This window comes from Peromyscus californicus, unplaced genomic scaffold (genome assembly GCF_007827085.1).
Source record: "Peromyscus californicus insignis strain IS unplaced genomic scaffold, ASM782708v3 Scaffold_1__1_contigs__length_55948999, whole genome shotgun sequence".
Taxonomy (NCBI): domain Eukaryota; kingdom Metazoa; phylum Chordata; class Mammalia; order Rodentia; family Cricetidae; genus Peromyscus; species Peromyscus californicus.
Genome location: NW_026294492.1, coordinates 19,995,389 through 20,014,903, shown reverse-complemented (window position 1 = coordinate 20,014,903; position 19,515 = coordinate 19,995,389). Strand labels below are relative to the sequence as shown.

Below are 19,515 nucleotides of genomic sequence, written 5' to 3'. Positions count from 1 at the left end.
AGATTACAAATGTGCTCTGCCACGCCTGACTTCTTACGTGGGATCTAGACTCAGGTTCTTGGAATTGCGTGGGAAGCACTTTACTGAGCCAGCTCCACACCCCTGCTTTTTGTCTTTTAAGACTACGTTTTGCTGTATAGTCCGGGTCAGCCTCGAACTCATGGTCCTCCTGCCTCAACCTCCCAAGTGCTGGAATCATAGGCCTGTACCGCCACGTACAACTAGAAATGACGTCTTCATGATTTATTCTGTAACACCTTCCTCTTTAGCGGATCAGAGACATATGGCTCTTCGTGTAGTTCATTATTAAATCAAAACCTAAGCATTTAATCCGAGTTAGAAACATCTGTACTTTAACTACTTTGCAAAGCCTTGGCGGCGTGAGAACCATTTCTCCTTGTCTTCAGAAATTCTCTGCATTTTCCAAGGTTGTATTGTATGTGCCATTATTCTTAATGTCATCAACTCCCAACTTCTGGGGTTCTGGTCTAAGAAGGGTGTGTATATTCCGAGAATTCCTGCTCTGGGAAGATATATAAACATATGCACTAGCCTTATAAGGTCCCAACGACAAAAAGTCCACCTAAGGAACCAATGAGTTTAGTGGACTTCAGAGTACGGGTGAGGGGATGCTTACAGAACCGTGAGTGACCCTGCCATACCAGAAAGTCCCCAACATGGCTTCCCTCTAGTCACACAGATGGGGGTCCCTTTCATTAACCTCCCCCAGCTTTTCTTTTCGAACACCCCAAGACCCCCAGGTCATTTGCAGTTAAGACAGAATTTCAAAGGGCTGGGAAAAGTGGCTGGAGTCTCAAAAGAGGGTTCATGCTTTTGCAAACTCCTCCTCCTCTGAGGAAACATCAGTAGCCAACAGGCCCTATCACGATGGTCGCTTGAAAACAGGCACAGCTGGCCTAACAAAGATGGCGACTGTTTTGCCTAGAGGATGGCACACTGCCACCCCTGCCCGTGTGTGTGTGTATGTGTGTGTGTGTGTGTGTGTGTGTGTGTGTGTGTGTGTGTGTGTGTGTGTGTGTGTGATGGGTCAAAGGGAGAGCGACTTGATCTTCCAGTACCCACCCCCCATCTCAAGCCCTAACACCACCACCAGCACCAAGCCCCTCACTCCCAGCCAAGGCCTGCAGTAGAGGCCCCAGGGAAAGGAAGACACCACGTCATTCCCTAGCTGGAAATGTGCGGTGGTGGAGAGCTCTCGCTGACCTGCCTTGTGCCTGACTGAGCACAGGCTCAGAGAATCGAAGCAAGGACACGTTGTTTTGTCTGTCTGGATTCTCAAGCCTTCTCGGTATGGAGCAAAGCTGCATTTCAAACAGGAAAAGACCTCCGCGCTGGCACTTTCTTGCTGTTCGCTTTTATCTGCGTTACAAACATTATCTCCAACTGTGGTTTCCTTGCAGGAGTCTTGTTAAGCCATATATCCATTTGTGAGCAGAGTTAATGTAGTTAAAATTTGGTCACATAATTGATAAAGCCACTTAGCTAGGTACTTGGGACATAGGAGTTCAAGCTATCAGCGTCAATTAGAGATAGGGAAACTAGGTATTTCTGGGCATGTTAAAAGAAGGGGCGCTCCAGCCTGAAGCCAGCTTGGTTTTTTGAGTGGGTCAGCCTGGACTCCCTTGCGTCATGGCCCCTTCTGGGACATGCATATGATATATGTATATATTTCTCCATAATACACTATCTATGTATGTATGCGCTTATGATGCATGTGTAATGTATAAAACGGACCCCCGTGACCTGAGGAGCTTGCAAAGCGTGTTGCTTGGTGTGTTTATTTACTCAGTACCACACACTCTGTGACTCGCACAATAGAAACACTGTCTCATAACTGCCAAGGCTAGAAGCCCAAGACCGGGGTGTAGACAGGGTTGGCCCCTTCTGAAGACTGGGGGTGTAGACAGGGTTGGCCCCTTCTGAAGACTGGGGCGAAGGGTCAGTTCCAGGCTCTCCCTCCCTTCTGCAGGGTTGTTGGCGACCTTTGACGTTCTTTGGCTTGTAGAAGCGTCTTCGTGATGTCTGCCTCCATCTCCATGTGGCGGTCTCTGAGAACACATATCCACGTCCAGTTTCCCTTTCTATAAGGACAACATCGTATGTTATGAGGATCCCTCCTCTGTGTGATGTCACTTCAGCCTAGGGAAGTAGACCTTATGCCTACAACTCTATTTCCAAATGAAGTCATATTCTGAGGTGGGGTGGTTTACTGCTTTGACACGGGAATTTTGGAGGGGATGCAATTCACCTAGAACACTGGCCTCCACTCTAGACCCCCTGACAGAAGACCTCTGAGGGTGAAAGCTTGTGTGACATTTATATAGCGTATACCATGCACACACCATAATGTGACAATCACGCTCTTCACAGTTTTCACAACACTGTTCTTTGTTTTGTTCTGGTTTTTGAGACAAGGTCTTGCTATATATCCCTGGCTAGCCTGGTACCCCCTTATGTAGCCAAGGCTAGCCTCTGCCTCCCAAATTCTCCTCCCTCAGCTTCCCAAGGGCTAGGATTAGTAGGGTGCACCACCATATTGAGCTTGAATTTTTAGAACACTTAGCATGAGCTCTACCCCCTTCAATATTCCAGTGCACAGGACAAAACCGGGAACTCCAAGCATAATGTTGTGTAGCTGGTTCTTCATCCTGCATGGACGAAGCTCTTCAATTGTCCAACATGAATTCACGTTTTTAAGAACGACCCCAAGTGACCTGTATGCTGAGTAGAATTTGAGAGCTGCAGAGCCACCTGGAGTGACACACGATGTCTCATCTCAAATACAATGTTGGACAAAATAAAAGCGCGCGTTTCAGTGTGTGGCTGAGTTCTAGGAGAATGAAAGGGAAAAAAATATATCCCAAATGTCAAAACTGGAGAACTGAAGCGAGAGAGCTAAGCGTTGGCTGGTCCGGGCCGGGCGGCTCTAGAGAGTGTGGGTCTGTATGGAACAGTGGTTCTCAGCCTTCCTACTGCTGAGACCCTTTAATGCAGTTCCTCGGGTTGTGCTGACCCCCCACAACCACAAAATTATTTTGTTGCTACTTCGTAACTGTAATTTTGAATCGTAGTAACGTAAATGTCTGTGTTTTCCGATGGTCTTAGGTGACTGACTAAGAGTTCCCAACCCACAGACTGAGAACCATTGGCGTAGATCCTTAGCAGCAGGCCCACTCCAGGTCATTGGCAGAGCTGAAGCAGAGAGGCTGAGCCAAACCCCTCTGCATGAAACATGCGCCTCTGAAGAGATGCCTTGTCATAGCAAAGGGAGCTAGAAAAAAACCAGAGAGCCACTTCAGCTGATTAGAACTTTGGGAGCTGGGGCTCTACTGTACACTCACAGCTGCTCTGCGGGTTTGCAGGGTCAGGCGGCTTAGACAGGGTACATATAAGAACAGGGATTTGAGGGAGGTATGAGTTATTAGGGTTTGTTTTGAAGTACAGGAGAGAGCTGGAGTGTGATAAGGTCTGCTGGATGGGGACACCGAGCAGCTGGGGAAAGGCCTCCTAGGAGGTGGGAATGGATCGGAGCCCCAGAGAGTGAGCCGAGGGTGCATCAAAGCTGAACTTGCTACTTGTAAAGATTGCCAAGCGTCCTTGCGTGCGGATCCCTACTGAGCTCTATGCTAATCAGCTGTTACTATAATAAAACACTGGAGGAGATCATGTTAGAAAGAGATTACAGCTTTACAGTTTCAGCCCTTGGTCAACTGTCCCCATCGCTTTGGGGCCTGTTGTGAGGCAAGGCATCATGGCAGGAGGGTGTAGAGAAGGAAGGTGCCTACCTCGTGGTCCCTGGGAAACAAAAGTAATAAGAGCTGGAGTCCCATGATCCTCTTTGAGGACACATCTCACCAATGTCCTACGACCTTTCACTGAGACCTACCTTTTACAGCTTCTGCTACTTCCTGGGGATGAAGCCTACAACATACAGGCTTCGGGGAGACCATTATAATCTGAACTATAGCAAACTCTGATGAGCTCTGCCCCAAAAGCCCCCTTACCCCCTGCCCATTCCTGGGGCCTGGAGGGAAAGTCGCAAGTTGAAATAGCAAGCTGAATCTGAACTGGCAAATGGTGGCTGGGATGTCACAAGCCCACTTGGAGGAACGTCAGCCTTTGGAGGGAGCTCACGCGCCAAGGCCAGGGCCAGTTTGAGGGAACCAGAGTTGCTAAAATTGCATGGCCCTTGGTAATTTGGGACTCTGATTTGATTGTGTGTGTGTGTGTGTGTGTGTGTGTGTGTGTGTGTGTGTGTGTGTGTGTGTGTGTGTGTTTGGGAAGGGGTGGGGTGGGGTGGGGACTGAAGCCAGGGCATCACTCATGCTAAGTAAAGGCTCTGCTGCTGAGCTTCATTTCCAGCCTGGGCACCTAATTTGAAAACTGCTCTGTTGATTGTGATATCTTAGGTGGTTAAATAACAACTACCAGCTCTCATTGGCCGAGTTATTTATCAGACACTCTCATTGGCCGAGTTATTTATCAGACACTGGGCAATTCTCCTGCTTAGTCTTCATGGCAGTCCTACATGGTAGACATAATTATTATCTCTCTACTTTATACAAGTCTTTAACTCTGACAGCTAGTTAATGAATGTATCCATATGGCAGTTGTTCCCTAACTCATGACACAGCATTAAACCGAGGTCTGCTGACTGCTACATCAATATGTTAATGGTTGTTAACTCTGAGGAGTCGATTATAGATATCTGACTTTTGTTTTTTTTCTTTATCCATTTTTTAATTTTTCCAAGTTTTAAATGTAAAATGGAGGGAAACTTAATAGCCATAAAAACCTCAATAAGACAATGCACAAAAACACACGCATGCACGTACGCACACACCCACAAGCCATTGGAATGTGTGCGCAGGAGGAGATGTGGGTGAGCAGAGTGATGTCAAGCAGGGTCCCTTGTCCTGGGTCCCTCCATCACCCCCAGAGTCCTGCTTCACCCTACCTTGTTCTTTTTGTCTCAGCCCAGGACGCAGTGCTGACGGCAGGTGGAAGAGATTCAGGGAGGCAACACCCTAACCCTGATAGACCTTGTCTCCCTCGCCCCCATCACAGGTCAACCCTTTCAGAGACCGCATCTGCAAAGTATTCTCACACAACAACGTGTTCTCCTTTGAAGATGTGCTGGGCATGGCGTCGGTGTTCAGTGAGCAGGCCTGCCCCAGCCTGAAGATTGAATATGCCTTTCGCATCTATGGTGGGTACCTTGGTTGCGGTGGTGCTGAGTGAGAAGGAGGAGAGGGCCAAAGAGAACCTGTCACATCTGAAATCCAACAACATTAGCTCATTGATGGGGTAGTGTAACCGGGATTTATTAGGTCTTGATGAGTATATATCGTATTTCTTAAGTACTGTGAAATAACAAAGCAGGTTGAGAATCTGAGCTCTGATAGACAGAGGCCCTTCCCTCCACGTTATCTATAGAAGTGGCCTTTATTGTTGCTGTGACCAACATACCTGACAAGGAGCACCTCAGGGGAAGGAGAATTTATTGGGGCTCTATTTGAAGGCACATAGTCCATTGTGGCAGGGACAGCAGAGTGACAAGCAGGCCATAGGAGTGGGAATGTGTGGCTGAGACTTCTCACCTCCTTATATGTTGATGGAACAGAAATCAGAAGCAACACAGGATGCTGGGTGGTACTGCAAGCCTCCAGTCCTGCCCCTTAAGAAATATGTTCCCTCCCCAGCTAGGTTCTTCCTCCCAAAGGTCCCACGGTCTCCAGCTGTGGAGTTCCAGCAACTGGGAAACAAATGTTCGAACCCATGAACCTGGGAGGGCTATTTCAGGTTCAAATCGTAACGCCACCCAAGGGCACTGGGGTCGCCGAGGGCAGGCCAGAGAGAAAGAGACAGTACATACGGGTGTGAAGGACAGGGCTTGTCTGGCAGGAAGAGGGAACTTGAGAGACATGAGGCACTAGAGCCAGCTCTGTGTGCGGTCACTGCGTAGTCTTGAATAAGTCATTTCATTTTCCTACGAATCTGTCGTTCTATCATCTTGAAAGCGAAGGACTTGAGAGAGATCATCTCTGAGGTCTTTGCTATCTGCCCTTCTCCTTGTATTGTCCCCATAGCACGGTGGGATACTCGGACCTCCCAAAAGCAACCAAAAGGGAAAAAAAAATCAAAGAAACCTTGACACACCTTCCAACAGACCATGAACGTCTTTGAGTACATCATGGTAACTCCTTTGCTTGCCCAGGCAGACTGGCATGGATGAGCGCCACCCCTTCTGTTTAAATAGGCCATCCAGCTCCTCCTGTCCTCAGACATCAGTGAGCAGAATCATGCAGGCCGAGGAAAACCTCAACTTGCTAGGTGTGGTGGCACACACTGGTAATCCTCACCCTCGGGAGGCTGAGGCAGAATGATCATAAATTTGAAGACAAAGTGGGCTACCTTGTGAGACCTTGTCTTAAAAAGTCAAGGGCTAGTGTTAGAGCTCAATGGTGGAATGCTTGAAGGACATGCAAGGCTCCAGATCTGATTCTCAAAGTAAGCAAACAGAACCCCAGAACCCTCTCTAATCTGGAGAACCCGAACAACAGGATTGCAGTCTAAATTAAACCAAAAATGTCAGCACTGTTTTGGAGAACTATAACAGAACTCAACGTCTTGACACCGGAACATCTACAATACCCCAAATGAAATCTAAAAGTGACCTGATATGCAAGAAAATTCTTTTAAATCTTGCTGCCGTCTCCAGAAAGGAGACCGGCTCTGACATGACCCAGATACTGAAATTCACTGATAAAGAGTCCTGAAACAGCCTCTGTCACTGTCGTCCGCTCCTCAGAGAAACAGAAGCAACGAGGAAGAGAAAGAGGGGATGTGGAGGGGACACGGGAATGGAGAGGGGAGGGGGAGGGGAGGGAGAAAGAGAGAGACTGGACTATAGGATTGACTGGATGACTCTGGTGACCAGAGAACCCACAATCTGCTGTGAGTGGGACATCCAGGAAAGATGATGATTTAATTCAACCCAAAGGTACAAGGACGAAGAGCACCATTGACCAAGGACAGAGCAGAAAGAAAAGCTCCTCCATCCTCTGTCTTGTGTTCTATTGGGCTTTTGCTGGACCGGATGCTGCCCACCCAAAATGATCTTGTTTTTCATTTTTATGAATGTGGCCTTGTTTTTAATTTTTACTTGCTTTTTAAATTCTTTTAAAAAAAAATGTGTGTGTGTGTGTGTGTGTGTGTGTGTGTGTGTGTGTGTGTGTGTAGTGCGTGAATGCAGTGCTCAAGTAGGCCAGAAGAGGGTGTTGGATTCCCCTGGATTAGGTGATTGTGAGCCTCCCAACATGGTTGCTGAGACCCAAACTCAGGTCCTCTGCAAGAACAGTACACACTCCAAACAGATGAGCCTCCTCTCCAGCCCCTGATTACTTTTTTAGTTCTTTGATGACATCACACCTGGACGTAATGTATTTCAGTCATTTTCACCTCCTTCCGCTCTTTTACTCCTTCCTACTGTACCCTTCAACAAGAGGCCCCTTCCACCTTCGTGTGTGTGTGTGTGTGTGTGTGTGTGTGTGTGTGTGTGTGTGTGTGAAAGAGAGGGAGAGAGAGAGAGAGAGAGATCCATTGTATGTGACTGGGGTTGCTTGCATGAGAATGGCTGAAGGGTGTTGTCTGAAGCATGGGCAGCTGCAGTTTACCGGTGGCTACACCACTGAAGAAAATTAGTCCCGCCCCCTCACAACTGTCACTCACTCCTGACTCAGGAGTGAGGCCTCCTGAGGCCGCCCTCCCCCAGCCATGAAGGGACTGTCTCCTGCCTGTTCTGAATGTGACCTTCTTTATTCAGTTTACTGACTCACATGCTAATCTCTTCCAGAAATTCTCTCACAGACACACCAGGAAAAGATTTTTTTTTTTTCTGCCTTTATCTGGGCATTCCTCAGCCAAGTCAAACTGCCACATAGAATTGACCATCACAACCACTATTTCCAATAAAGTAAAAGGAAATCTGCTCTCACACATACACACACAGAAATGAAAGGATATCAAAGCTCATCAGAAAAACAACTAGGAGAAGGGGTTAAATGGGCTGGGCCTCGTGGCGCTGACCTGCAATTCCAGCTGCTCCAGAGACTGAGGCGGGAGGATCACATGATCAAAGTCTGCCTGGGCTACAGAGTGAGTTCAAGGCTAACCTGGGAAAATTAGCAAGTCTATATTTACAAAATTTAAAAAAAAAAAAAATGAGAGTGTTGGAGTGTAGCTTGATGGTGGACCACTCACTTAGCATGCAATAGCCTTTAGGTTCATACTCCACTCCGAAACAGCTGACCAAACACAAAAACCCATCTGAAATCAAAATTCACTGATGGGCTTAACAGGAGAATTGAGATAACGGGAGGGAAGGGTAAATCTGAAGACAGATGCAGGGGGAAAAAATCTGAATAACAGAGAAAGCAACTTCTGAGAGAATTAAAGAACAGGGCCTCTGGGACACACAGAGTTAGAAAGGTCGACTATACAACCCGGTGATCCAACTGGAGTCTCGAAAGCAAAGGGTAGGAAAGATATTTGAAGAACTAACAGTGTCTTAAATTTGGTACAAGACACAAATTCATAGTGAATCCCAATCCAAAATGAAATCACACACCCGTATATTGTTAGCTCAGCAGTCCTGCCTGGGGTGTGTGTGTGTGTGCGCGTGTGTGTGTGTGCGCGTGTGTGTGTGTGTGTGTGTGCGCGTGTGTGTGTGTGTGTGTGTGTGTGTGTGTGTGTGTGTGTGTGTGTGTGTGTTCTCCTACAGCTTCCTCCTTCCTTCTCCCAAGCAGCCCCAAGCGTCCCCAGGGAGTATGTCCTGGATCCCAGGAGTCCTAGCTCGGCTAGTCACCGCCACAGTTCTGTCAGATGCGGCAGCTGGGCTGACTGAAGTCCTTGTCACACTCTCTAGGACAAGACACGCCTCTAGCAGAGCACTGGCCCGGCTCAACCCTTTCATCTCAGCCAACGGTACACAGTTGAAAGTCACCGAAACTTAGCTCGTGAAGCAATAGATAAGGGACAGTGGCTCTATGTCTGCCTGGGTTGGGTAAAAAAAAAAAAATCCCCCAAAGTTCAGCGGCTTCAGGTGCCGCACTTTATGGTTTCAGGGTGCCTGCTGGTTAAGAGTCCAGGCTTGGCTTAATTGGATCCCTCCTCCCTCCTCCCCTCTCCTCTCCCACCTCTCCCTTCTTTCTGCCTCCTCCTCCTCCTCCTCCTCCTCCTCCTCTTCCTCCTCTGCTTTCTTTCTATTCTTTTTTGGCAGGGTCTCACTATGTAGTCCTGGCTGACCTGGAACTCACAGAAATCTATCTGTCCCTGCCTCCCCAGTGCTAGAATGAAAATGAGCACTGCCACTCCCAGCGAACCCCTCTCTTTTTTGGTTTTTTGAGACAGGGTTTCTCTGTGTAGCTTTGAGCCTTTCCTGGATCTCGCTCTGTAGACCAGGCTGGCCTCGAACTCACAAAGATCCGCCTGCCTCTGCCACCAAGTGCTGGGATTAAAGGCGTGCGCCACCACCACCCGGCACAAACCCCTCTCTTAAAGTCTCAAAACTCCAGCCAAAGTTCTGGCCAAGCTGCTTCCCATCTGGAGAATGGCTGGCTGGGGGAGACCCTTCAAGTCGCTGGCAGAATGCAGTTCTTGTATTCATGGACCTTTGGCCCCTGGCTTCGTGCTGGCTAGGAGCTAGAGGCTGCCCTTGGCCTCTGAAGGCCACCCTCGGCCCCTGGCCACAAAACCTTCCCAACATGGCCACTTGTCTTCAAAGATAATGAGGAGGGAATAACCCTCAACCCATCTGCTGTTAGAATGGAGTCTTCCATGGCATAACCCGACCATGAAAGTAACATTCATCCCATCACACTTGCCAAATTATGTTGGCTGGAAGCAGGTTACAGTCTCCACTCACACCAAACAGCATCAAGGTTATACAGAAGCATAAACAGCAAGAGGTGTGGATTATTCCGGGGAAGGGGGGGGGGGAGGCATGAGACAGGTGCTCACGTAGCCCAGGCTAGCCCCAAACTCACTGCGTAGCTGAGGATACCTTGAACTCCTGATCTTCCTGATTCCTCTATCTCCAGAGTACTGGGATTATAGGCAAATACCACCAAACCCAGCTCCAGACATCTGTCTCTGGGAGGTTTCTCCGTTCACAAGTATGAAGTATGTCCACCGACAGAAGTACGGACCCCATGAGAGAAGGGAAGGGCTGGGATACAGTTAGGAAATTGTCAGAAAAGCCAAGCAGTTTCTCTGCATGGCTGCTGAGGAAATCTCTTCTTTCCCAGATCTAAGGTTTATTCATCTGTGCCATGGACTAAAGATGACTACCCTCGTACCTACCTGCATGGCCTGTAGAGCCTCTTCTGGGCATCTGGCCACAGGCATCTGCGTCTCCCTTGCAGTTTCTTAGCAGGTACTAAATGGCTCCACAAAGCCAATGATCTGATACCTTGGTTGGATGACCAGCTTTGCCCAGTCACCTACAGGCAAAAGAAAAACAGAGTCACTTGAATAAACATGGCCCCAGAGGTTAAGCACTTGGGAGTGAAGGCACTTCTCGGAGACAGAAAAGGCTGGGTGGTGTGGCACTTGCCTGTCATCTAATCTCTGCTCTCAGGAGAGAAAGCTGCAAGAAGCAAGAGTTCAAGGTCATTCTCCCATACATAGTGAGTTCAAGGTCCTTCTCCCATACATAGTGAGTTCAAGGTCCTTCTCCCATACATAGTGAGTTCAAGGTCCTTCTCCCATACATAGTGAGTTCAAGGCCAGCCCGAGATACATGAGGCCTTGTCTTGATGGAAAGGAGGGAGGGAGGAAGGGAGAGAGGGAGGGAGGGAGGAAGGAAGGAAGGAAGGAAGGAAGGAAGGAAGGAAGGAAGGAAAGAAGAAGGGAGGAAGGGGAAAATTGAAGGAATGAAGAAAGGGAGGGAGAGAGGGAGGGAGGAAAGAAGGAAGAAAGGAAGGAAGGAAAGAAAAAAGGAAGAAAGGAAGGAAGGAAGGAAGGATGCTCTGCTGACTTCCCATGGTTTCCAGAACCCAATAAACAAAATCCCCAAACCCCATCAGGGGAGTAGATGCTCACAAGCATCTTCCAGACACAGGGCCAACTTTGCTTAGATTTAGAAATGGGAATGTTCAGTCCCCCACGGAGGTCAGACTGAGTGGATGGGGCCAACACTCCATCCCAGCCCAGTGTCCACCCCTCTCCAAGTCCCTAAAGCACATAGTTAGTTCCTTTCCCCAAGGACCCCAAGCAAAAGACTCTCAAAAGCTCAATTAAATCATCAGCGCCAATAGATGCCTGGGACTCGTGCCCCAGAGTGCATCCAGGATACCCAGACAAAGCAGAATTCTCTTTGGGTTCTGAAGATTTGTGACCGTAGGCAGCTGTGAGCTCAGTGTGAGACAGAACTCCAGGATCCTTGAATCTAGTGCCTGGTCTGCGGAAGCTGCTCTGTAAGTCTGGAGGTGATGGCCCATAAGGAAGGGAAAAGGAGAATTAAAAAGAAGGACAAAGAGATGGACAGAGAAGACGAATGTGTTGGTGATGCTCATGGCAGCGAATCTTGCAGAAGTCCGAAGACCTCTCGATGCTCTTGACCTGATGACTCCAAGTGAGGTTCAGCGACCAGACACATCAGCCCTGCAAGGGAGGGTACCAAAGATGCAGACCCTCTGGCCCCACTTACACCTCCAAACCAAATCTACACCTTAGCAAGGCCCACCCTCCACCCCCCACCAATCTCTGCTCCTGAAAAATCTAGAAAGCCATGCCTTAGCCCCCGGCTTCCCAAACCTGACTGCATCCTCAAATCACCTGGGAGTTAAAGCAAAACAAAAAACAACCTGATTGGAATGGTATCTCTGGCTGGCGGGCTTTTGCAAAGCCCCCTGGGTATTTCTAACGTGCAGTAGGTTTGGAGGCTCCTGTTCCAGCTTGCTGTATCACTTGGGATTCCATCCAGCTACGCGTAGCAGTGTCCCTGATTTTAAAAAAAAAAAAAAAAAAGTCTGGAGTCAGGCAGTCCAGAGCTCCAGAAAGGAGTCCAGAGTTCTTCATGCTTCCTCAGCTGTAAAGTCTTGGTATGAGACTGTTGTCCTACTGTCCTCGTGGTCACAAAATGGCTTTTGTGCCCACGGACTTCTCTCGTCTTTATTCTAGGCAGGGAAAGTGGTGTGGAGGGGGATGGGAGAAGGAGCAGAGGTGAAATTCACATCCAGAGACACACAAATAAGTCAGCTCTTCCCAAGCTTTCTTGGAACGTCACCAAGACACTGGAGTTTATGTTTCAGGGGCCAGAATGATGTCATACAGCCACCCATGGCTGCCGCGGAGACGGGAAAGCCATGTATTTTCATCTGAACCCGGGGTCATCTTGAACAAGAACTGTTTGGAGAATGAGCTTCTAGCTCAGCAGGGCTAGAGCTCCTTGAGGCCTGGAACCCACCTCCTGGGCACCAGTTTCTGCCTTGAGGGACATTCTGGCCTCCGTGTGATCAATGTAACATCTCTCCATACCTCCAGGAAGATTAATCCCTTGTCAGAGACCAACATCTCAGCCACACCTTCCTGATCCAGTCGGCACCAGCTACGGATTCTCAGGCAGAAAGCAAGTAGCAGATATTGCCACACCTTCCTAAGACCTGACCCAAGCACAGAGGTGCCAGTGGCTAGGTGAGGCCGTGGAGCAAGCCTCGGGAAACTATTGAAGGCTGCTTTGTGGGAAGCTTGTTTTGGAGGGACTTGGAGGTTAAACGTTAACCAATCCGGTTCTCTAAGCTCACGGGGTTGAGAAACATGTGAGAGCAAGCCCCCACACCCACCCCTGAGTGGTCAGTCACAGGCTGTGAGTTCTAAGACTGCTGGGTCAGCCTAGACTGGGGCCCAGCCCACGCGCAGACTCCCTGGCCCTAGCCCTTTCCCAGACTGCTCTGCCCTTGCATCCCCCAAAGGACAGGAACCACCCAGGACCACATTTACTCTAGCAAATTATTCTGTTTTCAGATGGCTTGGGACCAAAGCCATGTCATTTTCTGTAGTCTCCGCATATGGGAGCTCGGCCAGCAGGATGCCTGGAGACACTGCAGGGGCTTGGGGAGAGGCTGCGGAGTTTCTTACCGGCAGTGTGGTGTCACTGCGGCTGCTCAGTGCCTCCACCGATGCCTCCGCCCCTTTCACCTGCTCCTCTGATTCACTTCCTTCCTATGGTGCTCAGGGGTCATGCAGGGAGAGCACCCAAGAGCAGCTCGGATGAGGGCTCCAGTCACGGACTGAGAAACACAGTTGGGGATGTACTGTACCTTCCATATGCCCAGTCCGCTTCTGGGGACAGATATTTCTTGGCTCTGCCATAAAAGGACTGACTCTGTAGTACTGGCAGACTCTGGGCCTCAGTTTCCCTAATAGTCCGTTAGCTCTAGCTGGCGTTGTTCAAGGTGGGGTGTTATAACGGCTCAGATTTTCATTTTTAGTACTTAACAATGAGCACCTGGTAGAGAACTAAGCCCTGGCTACAGCTAACAGGAGTCTTCTGTATTCCAGACTAATGCCAAGGGATGGCTACGTATTTCCTATTTAACCTTCACACTGTAGAGTTACAACTATTATTCCCATTTTACAGACAGGGAAACCGAGGCTCAAATAGTGTACTGGGATTAAATATATATATTGTGGAGAAGCCAAAAGTAGTTGTCCACAATGGTTCTAAGGCTCTAACACTAGGGATCCAGGCTCCTCTGACTTGTTGTTTTGCCTTCTGTTCCCATGGTTACCTCATGGTCTCAAAGACCTTCCCGTAAGTCACTTGCCCTCTTCTGCTAATACGTCACTGGGCAGGTCACTCCAGCAGCTACTGTACAGGACCGGAAGCATCAGATGATACCCAAGGCTTTTGGTCCCAAACCCAGCCCACCTTTCACTCCTCTAATCTGCCTGGCTCCCGACCACCAAACCACAGTCTGGCTTCTGAGTTCTGAAATGGACATCCCATAGCATGAACTTTGATGTGGGGCCAGGTCAGCCTAGGTGGGCTTGAACTTTGCCCTCCCATTTCCTGGCCTTTCAGACAAGCTACATCACACCTGAACCTTGGCGTCCTCTTGACAAAAATAAGACAATAAAAAGGTGGATGGCGAGAATTCAATGATTTAAAAGAGGACTCATCTGAGCACACAGTAGGTGCACAGTCAATGCTTATTGCTATGATTGTTGCCTTACTTAGTATTGTCTACAGCTGGCCCGGATGCTGCATGCCCCGCCAGCTACCCACCCCCCATGTCCCAGATTCTAGATCTACTTGGAGCAAGTGAACCCTTTGTGGCCTCCCAGATGGGAGTCAGTCCCATGAGCCAGGGACTCAGCCTCCATCTCCTCTCTGCAGATTTTAACGAGAATGGCTTCATTGACGAGGAAGACCTCCAGAAAATCGTGCTAAGACTGCTGAACAGTGATGATGTGTCTGAGGACCTGCTGATGGACGTCACACACCACGTGTGTATCCGGAAGTGGAAGGGCGGGGCCTGAGGGTCCAGGTGGCCACCCAAAAGCTCCTGGATATCAGGCCATCTTCTTGGGAAGGGAGCCAGAGTCAAGCCTGGAGCAGGTGGCACATATTTCCATCCCCTCCCTGGGTAGCTGCCATGGGGATGGGCAGCATGTGGTGCCCTGAGACATGGGCACACAGTGGAGAGAACTAAACCTCAGCTGTCTGCTCTTCCAATAAGAATCTTCTATTCCCCTCCCACCTGAGAGCCTCCCATCTGCGTGGGTCACTGAGGGCAGCTGGATCTACAACAGCTTAGCATCAGATGAACACATCACAATGTTCCCCTGCCCATGTCATTCATTAGGAGCACAGTGCCCACTTTATATCCTGGTAACAAGGCATGGACACAGCCTTAAAACCTAAGATGGGGCACAGGCCCACGAGCTCTCAGGCTGTGAGACCCCGAGGATCTCAGGGCTGGATGGTAGCACCTCCCACCTGACTCAGGCTTCTTACAATGGGGGGCTCGTGCCTATGTCCGGCGGATGGGGTCTATTGTCCTCACTGCCAAATTGGTGCTGGGGGCCGCTGAGGAGAATCCTTCCAAAGGAAGGCCAGCCCATGATGCCTTCTCCACCCCACCTTAGTGCACACACCTTCTCCTCTCTGTGGGGCAGGGGCCCTAAGTCACCCTGCCCTAGTTCCTCTACACTGTCTGTCTCCATCTTGAGACCCAACTCCTGTTGGACCCCAGGCTCCTCTCAGCCTCCTTCCTTCCACCAGGTCCTGAGCGAGTCAGATCTGGACAATGACAACATGCTGTCCTTCTCCGAGTTCGAACACGCAATGGCCAAATCTCCAGATTTCATGAAGTAAGACATCCATGAGGGTCGGGGCTGTCCAGCAAGGTTGGAGGCAGGGAAGGCTCCCGAGTCTCCCCTGGGCTGATGGCACATCTCAGTCTTGCCATGGAAGTCATGAGTTTCCCGGGCTCTGTTGAGTCTTTCAGAAGTCATAAAACTGAAGCGTCTGAGAAATCAGCTCCTCTTGGGGAACCAAGACAGGGGACGGCAGGATCCCAGGCTTTGCAAACCATGTGTGGTGCGACCGCAGAGACATTACCCCTGATGGCCAGGACATCTGTGCCCATCTCCCAGTACCCTGGGCTTCAGATCTGACCTGTGTGTTGCCCACTGTTACCCAGGTTCACTGGGAGCTGGGCTGGGGGTGGCAGGGGACATTGTTCAGCAGTGTAAGGGGAAAGCTGGCAAAAGAAATGTCACAAGAGAAGCGACTAATTCCACCTGAGAGCAGAAGGGGCCTCAGTGACCTCTGCTCTGGACTCCCTCCAGATGACAGCCCTCTGTATTTCCAAGGCCATATTTGCCAGTCTTCTGGTCCCTTCCAATTCAAAGCAAAGGCATCCTCTCTAGAGATGGTCCGGGCCGTGACTGGAGTCCCACGAGAAGAGGGCTTTCCTCGCGCTGAGTTGACACCCGCTGACCTGTCTTGCACACTCGCCCCTAATGCTGCCCCTTGGTCTCATAGGCAAGATGATTTTGATGATGATGATGATGATGATGATGATGATGACTCTTGAGACGTTTACAAACCAACTCACAAAAGTTCAGGGCGGGGTTAGCAGGGAACTCGGCAGGAGCCCAGGCAGCTACATGTTCTCGTCTCAGTCTCTCCCCTTCCCGTCTCTACCTCCATTAGCTCTACTTCTCTACTCATTCCACATTACCTTTCATTGCACACCAGCAACCTCTGGGTAGTGAGACACGGGGTTGTCGTCGTGTGTCACACACAGGGCCATCGTGTGTCACACACGGGGTCGTCGTCGTCGTGTGTCACGGCCTCCCAATATGTTTGATTTCAATTGAGCTTCAGTGACTCCTAAGTGGTGTCTCAGCTCAGCTCTGAATTCCCAGAGGGACTCCGGTCGGCCCAGCTGGGTCAGGCGGTCCATGCCTCTTCCAACTGTAAGGTTGGAGATGAAGGCTCCTGACTCCATTGTGGCTACTTCCAAGGGGCCGTGGCTAGGGCAGAATCTACCTAGGTCTTGGGATCAGTCCTATCAGAGGAAATTCCTCTTCCTCCACCACAGCCCTGTACAACATTGGCGCTGGAATCCTGTTTGCCTTGCACCTGTGTCTAAATCACTCCCATTTCTTCCCACTGGCTCCAGCACCCCCAAATTCCAGAAACCTTTTGTGTTCTGATGATGCTGATAGAAGCCTAAAAAAGTTTAGGAACCGGGGAAATAGCTTAGCTGGTAAACCGCCTGCCATTATGCCATCATGAGGACTTGATTTTGATCCCTGGCGTCCATGGTAAAAGCTGAGTATGGTGGTACCTGCTGGTCATACCAAGGCTAGGGAGCCTGAGACAGGGTGGTCACTGGGCTCCCTGGTGCCAGCCAGAGACTTTGTCCAAAAACAAAAACAAGGTATGCTGCTCCTGAGGGACCATACTGGAGGTTGCTCTCTGGTCTCCACACATGTACATATGTGCACATGCACCCTCATTCACACACACACACACACACACACACACACACACACACACACACACACACACACACACACGAAGGTTTGAGTTGGCTGGGACCATTACCCACAGAAACGGGCCTGATGGGACAAGGTGGGGACCTCAGCTAGCTAGCTCTGGAACTTTTTATTTCAGTTCCTTTCGGATCCATTTCTGGGGATGTTGATATGGAGGCAGCCTTCCGGTTCTGCAGCCTCAAGGGAGACCCCTGGAACCCACCTGCGCCCAGGCACAGTGAGAGCTGATTGGAAGTATGATTCGTCTGACCCTCCTTCACCTCTAGAATACTGTTTACTAAATAAAAATACATGTGTTTTCCTCAGCCCATCCCTACCCACTGCTTTTTGAAAGCAGGGTCCGACATAGGGCATTGGTTTTGAGAACTGCTCATTCTAGGCGTCAGGTTTGCTGAAAACTCCAGGCAAGCCGGCATGGCAATCCTTTTGAGGACAGAGCTCAAGCCTCAACCCGTGTCAGAGGAGGGGACCGAGCCAAATGGAACGAAGTTCAGAAGGGAAATATTCGACCTCCCCTCCTCTGGAACCTACCCTTGACCCATCGTCTCCCAGAGTAGTGTCAGAGATGTGCACATAGCTGTCATTCCAGCTGGCGCCTGGCTTCTCTGTCTTCCTCCCACGGAGAAGACATCTTGGCCCTGCTTGCCACCCTTGGGCTCTGGGGATGGGACCATGTGTGACCAGCATTTAGGGCTTATTTGCTTTGCACTTCAGCCAAGTCCTGCAATGAATTTGGCCACTCCAGGGACATTTTGGGGTCCAGCTGGCCAGAGACTCTGGGACACGAGAGAAGCTCATCATGGGAACTTGTGGGAGCTGCCAGATGGCTACCTGCTGGGCACGTGGTCTTCCTCAGCTATATGGTCCTGAGGGAGGTAGATAATCACTGATGACACAGGAAAGGGTCATTTTGTCATAGTGTGCATTTGCATCTCATCTGTGGGTCCTGACTCACCTGTTCAGAGGCAAGAGGCACCCAATGCTCGGTGAAGTCCCCTTGACCTAATCCAGGAGGGGCTGGAATGTTGGGGAAGCCCAATGGTGTAGTACCTGAGCCAAGATCTCCTCCCTAGCACCACCTATGGGGCTGTTCCGTCCTACCCTCTGCCCTGTCAAAGTCCCCCAGGGAGTCAGAAGCTGTCATGTTGTGAGAGCAGACTTTGACCCTCAAAGGTCACCTGGGCTTGTGACCTTGACACCCACTCCCTGTGGCCATGATGTTAAGAGTAGTTTAATCCCAGCTCACCCCTCAAGCTCTTCAACAAATAAGCCCCCTGGGTGGTGGTGGCACAAGCCTTTAGTCCCAGCACTTCATAGGCAAAGGCAGGTAGATCTCTGAGTTCGAGGCCAACCTGGTCTACAGAGTGAGTTTCAGGACACTCAGGGCTACGTAGAGAAACCCTGTCTCAAAAAACCTTAAAAAAAAAAAGGAAGAAGGAGGGAAGGAAGGAAGAAAGGAAGGAAGGGAGGGAGGGAGGAAGGAAGAAAGGAAGGAAGGGAGGGAGGGAGGAAGGAAGAAAGGAAGGAAGGGAGGGAGGGAGGAAGGAAGGGAAGCCATACGCTCAAGGATAGATACTCAGCCAGCTCCTGCCAGTCCATACTGAATACACGATGTTCAAAATGGCTTCTTCCCTGAAGAGCCGCCCACCCCACTGCCAGGCCCCTCGGGATCATGAAGATCCCTGCTGTCCCCACATGGGTGTGTGAGAAGCCAGAACCGGGAAGCCCAAAGGACCTGGTTCAAATCTTGTCTGTGCCATTTCCTTACTGTGAGTGCCTGGGCCACTTTCTCAGCATCCTGGAAGTTCCACATCTTCAGTGAAGAGGGAGGGTGATGCCGTCCTCACAAGTTATCGTAAGGATCAATTAAACAACGCCAAGGCTCCAGGGAGAATTCCTTCCCGTGTGTGAGGGTCGATTTGATTGGGCTAAGAAACACATAGGGAGTTAGTACCACAGGGTGTTTGCAGAGACAATTAAGTGAGGATGGAAATCCCACTCAGAATGTGAGCAGCACCATCCCACAGGCTGGGAGTCCTAGACTGAGTGAGTCAAGGGAAAAGGAAAAAGTCAGCTGAGCATCGACACCCAGGGCAATTGTTTGGGGAGCCATGACACCCACTTCGAGAAGGGTGGGTGTTCTCAATTATACTAGTGGAAACAGATGTGAGGTCTCCATACCCGAGTGACCCGCCTGGGTGGACTTGTGAGCCCGACCTCTGTCAGACCCCCTGGCCCCACCTGGCTCAACTTGGGAGCAGCTAGGTGGTCCACAGCAGCTGGACACTGCGTCTCAGTTTGAATCCCTTAGGCTTAGCTCTCCCCAGGCGCTCAGGATACCTTCATGCATGGTGACAGGACCCAAAGGAGAGGCACATGGGAAGGTTGTGGCTGAAGATTTTATTGCAAGCCAGCCAG

At 50.0% G+C, this 19,515-nt stretch overlaps 1 protein-coding gene across 1 annotated transcript in view; it reads left to right on the top strand.

Annotated features, from left to right (window-relative positions):
* The window catches only part of Cib4 (calcium and integrin binding family member 4), a 57,046-nt gene extending 39,800 nt beyond the window's left edge, over nucleotides 1-17,246 (top strand). Inside the window, exons 4-7 of the mRNA XM_052745661.1 lie at nucleotides 5,089-5,230; nucleotides 14,423-14,532; nucleotides 15,311-15,399; nucleotides 17,216-17,246. Of these exons, the coding sequence (XP_052601621.1) occupies nucleotides 5,089-5,230; nucleotides 14,423-14,532; nucleotides 15,311-15,399; nucleotides 17,216-17,246 (372 nt within the window). The remainder of the gene's footprint in view (nucleotides 1-5,088; nucleotides 5,231-14,422; nucleotides 14,533-15,310; nucleotides 15,400-17,215) is intronic.
* The last annotated feature ends 2,269 nt before the right edge of the window (nucleotides 17,247-19,515 follow it).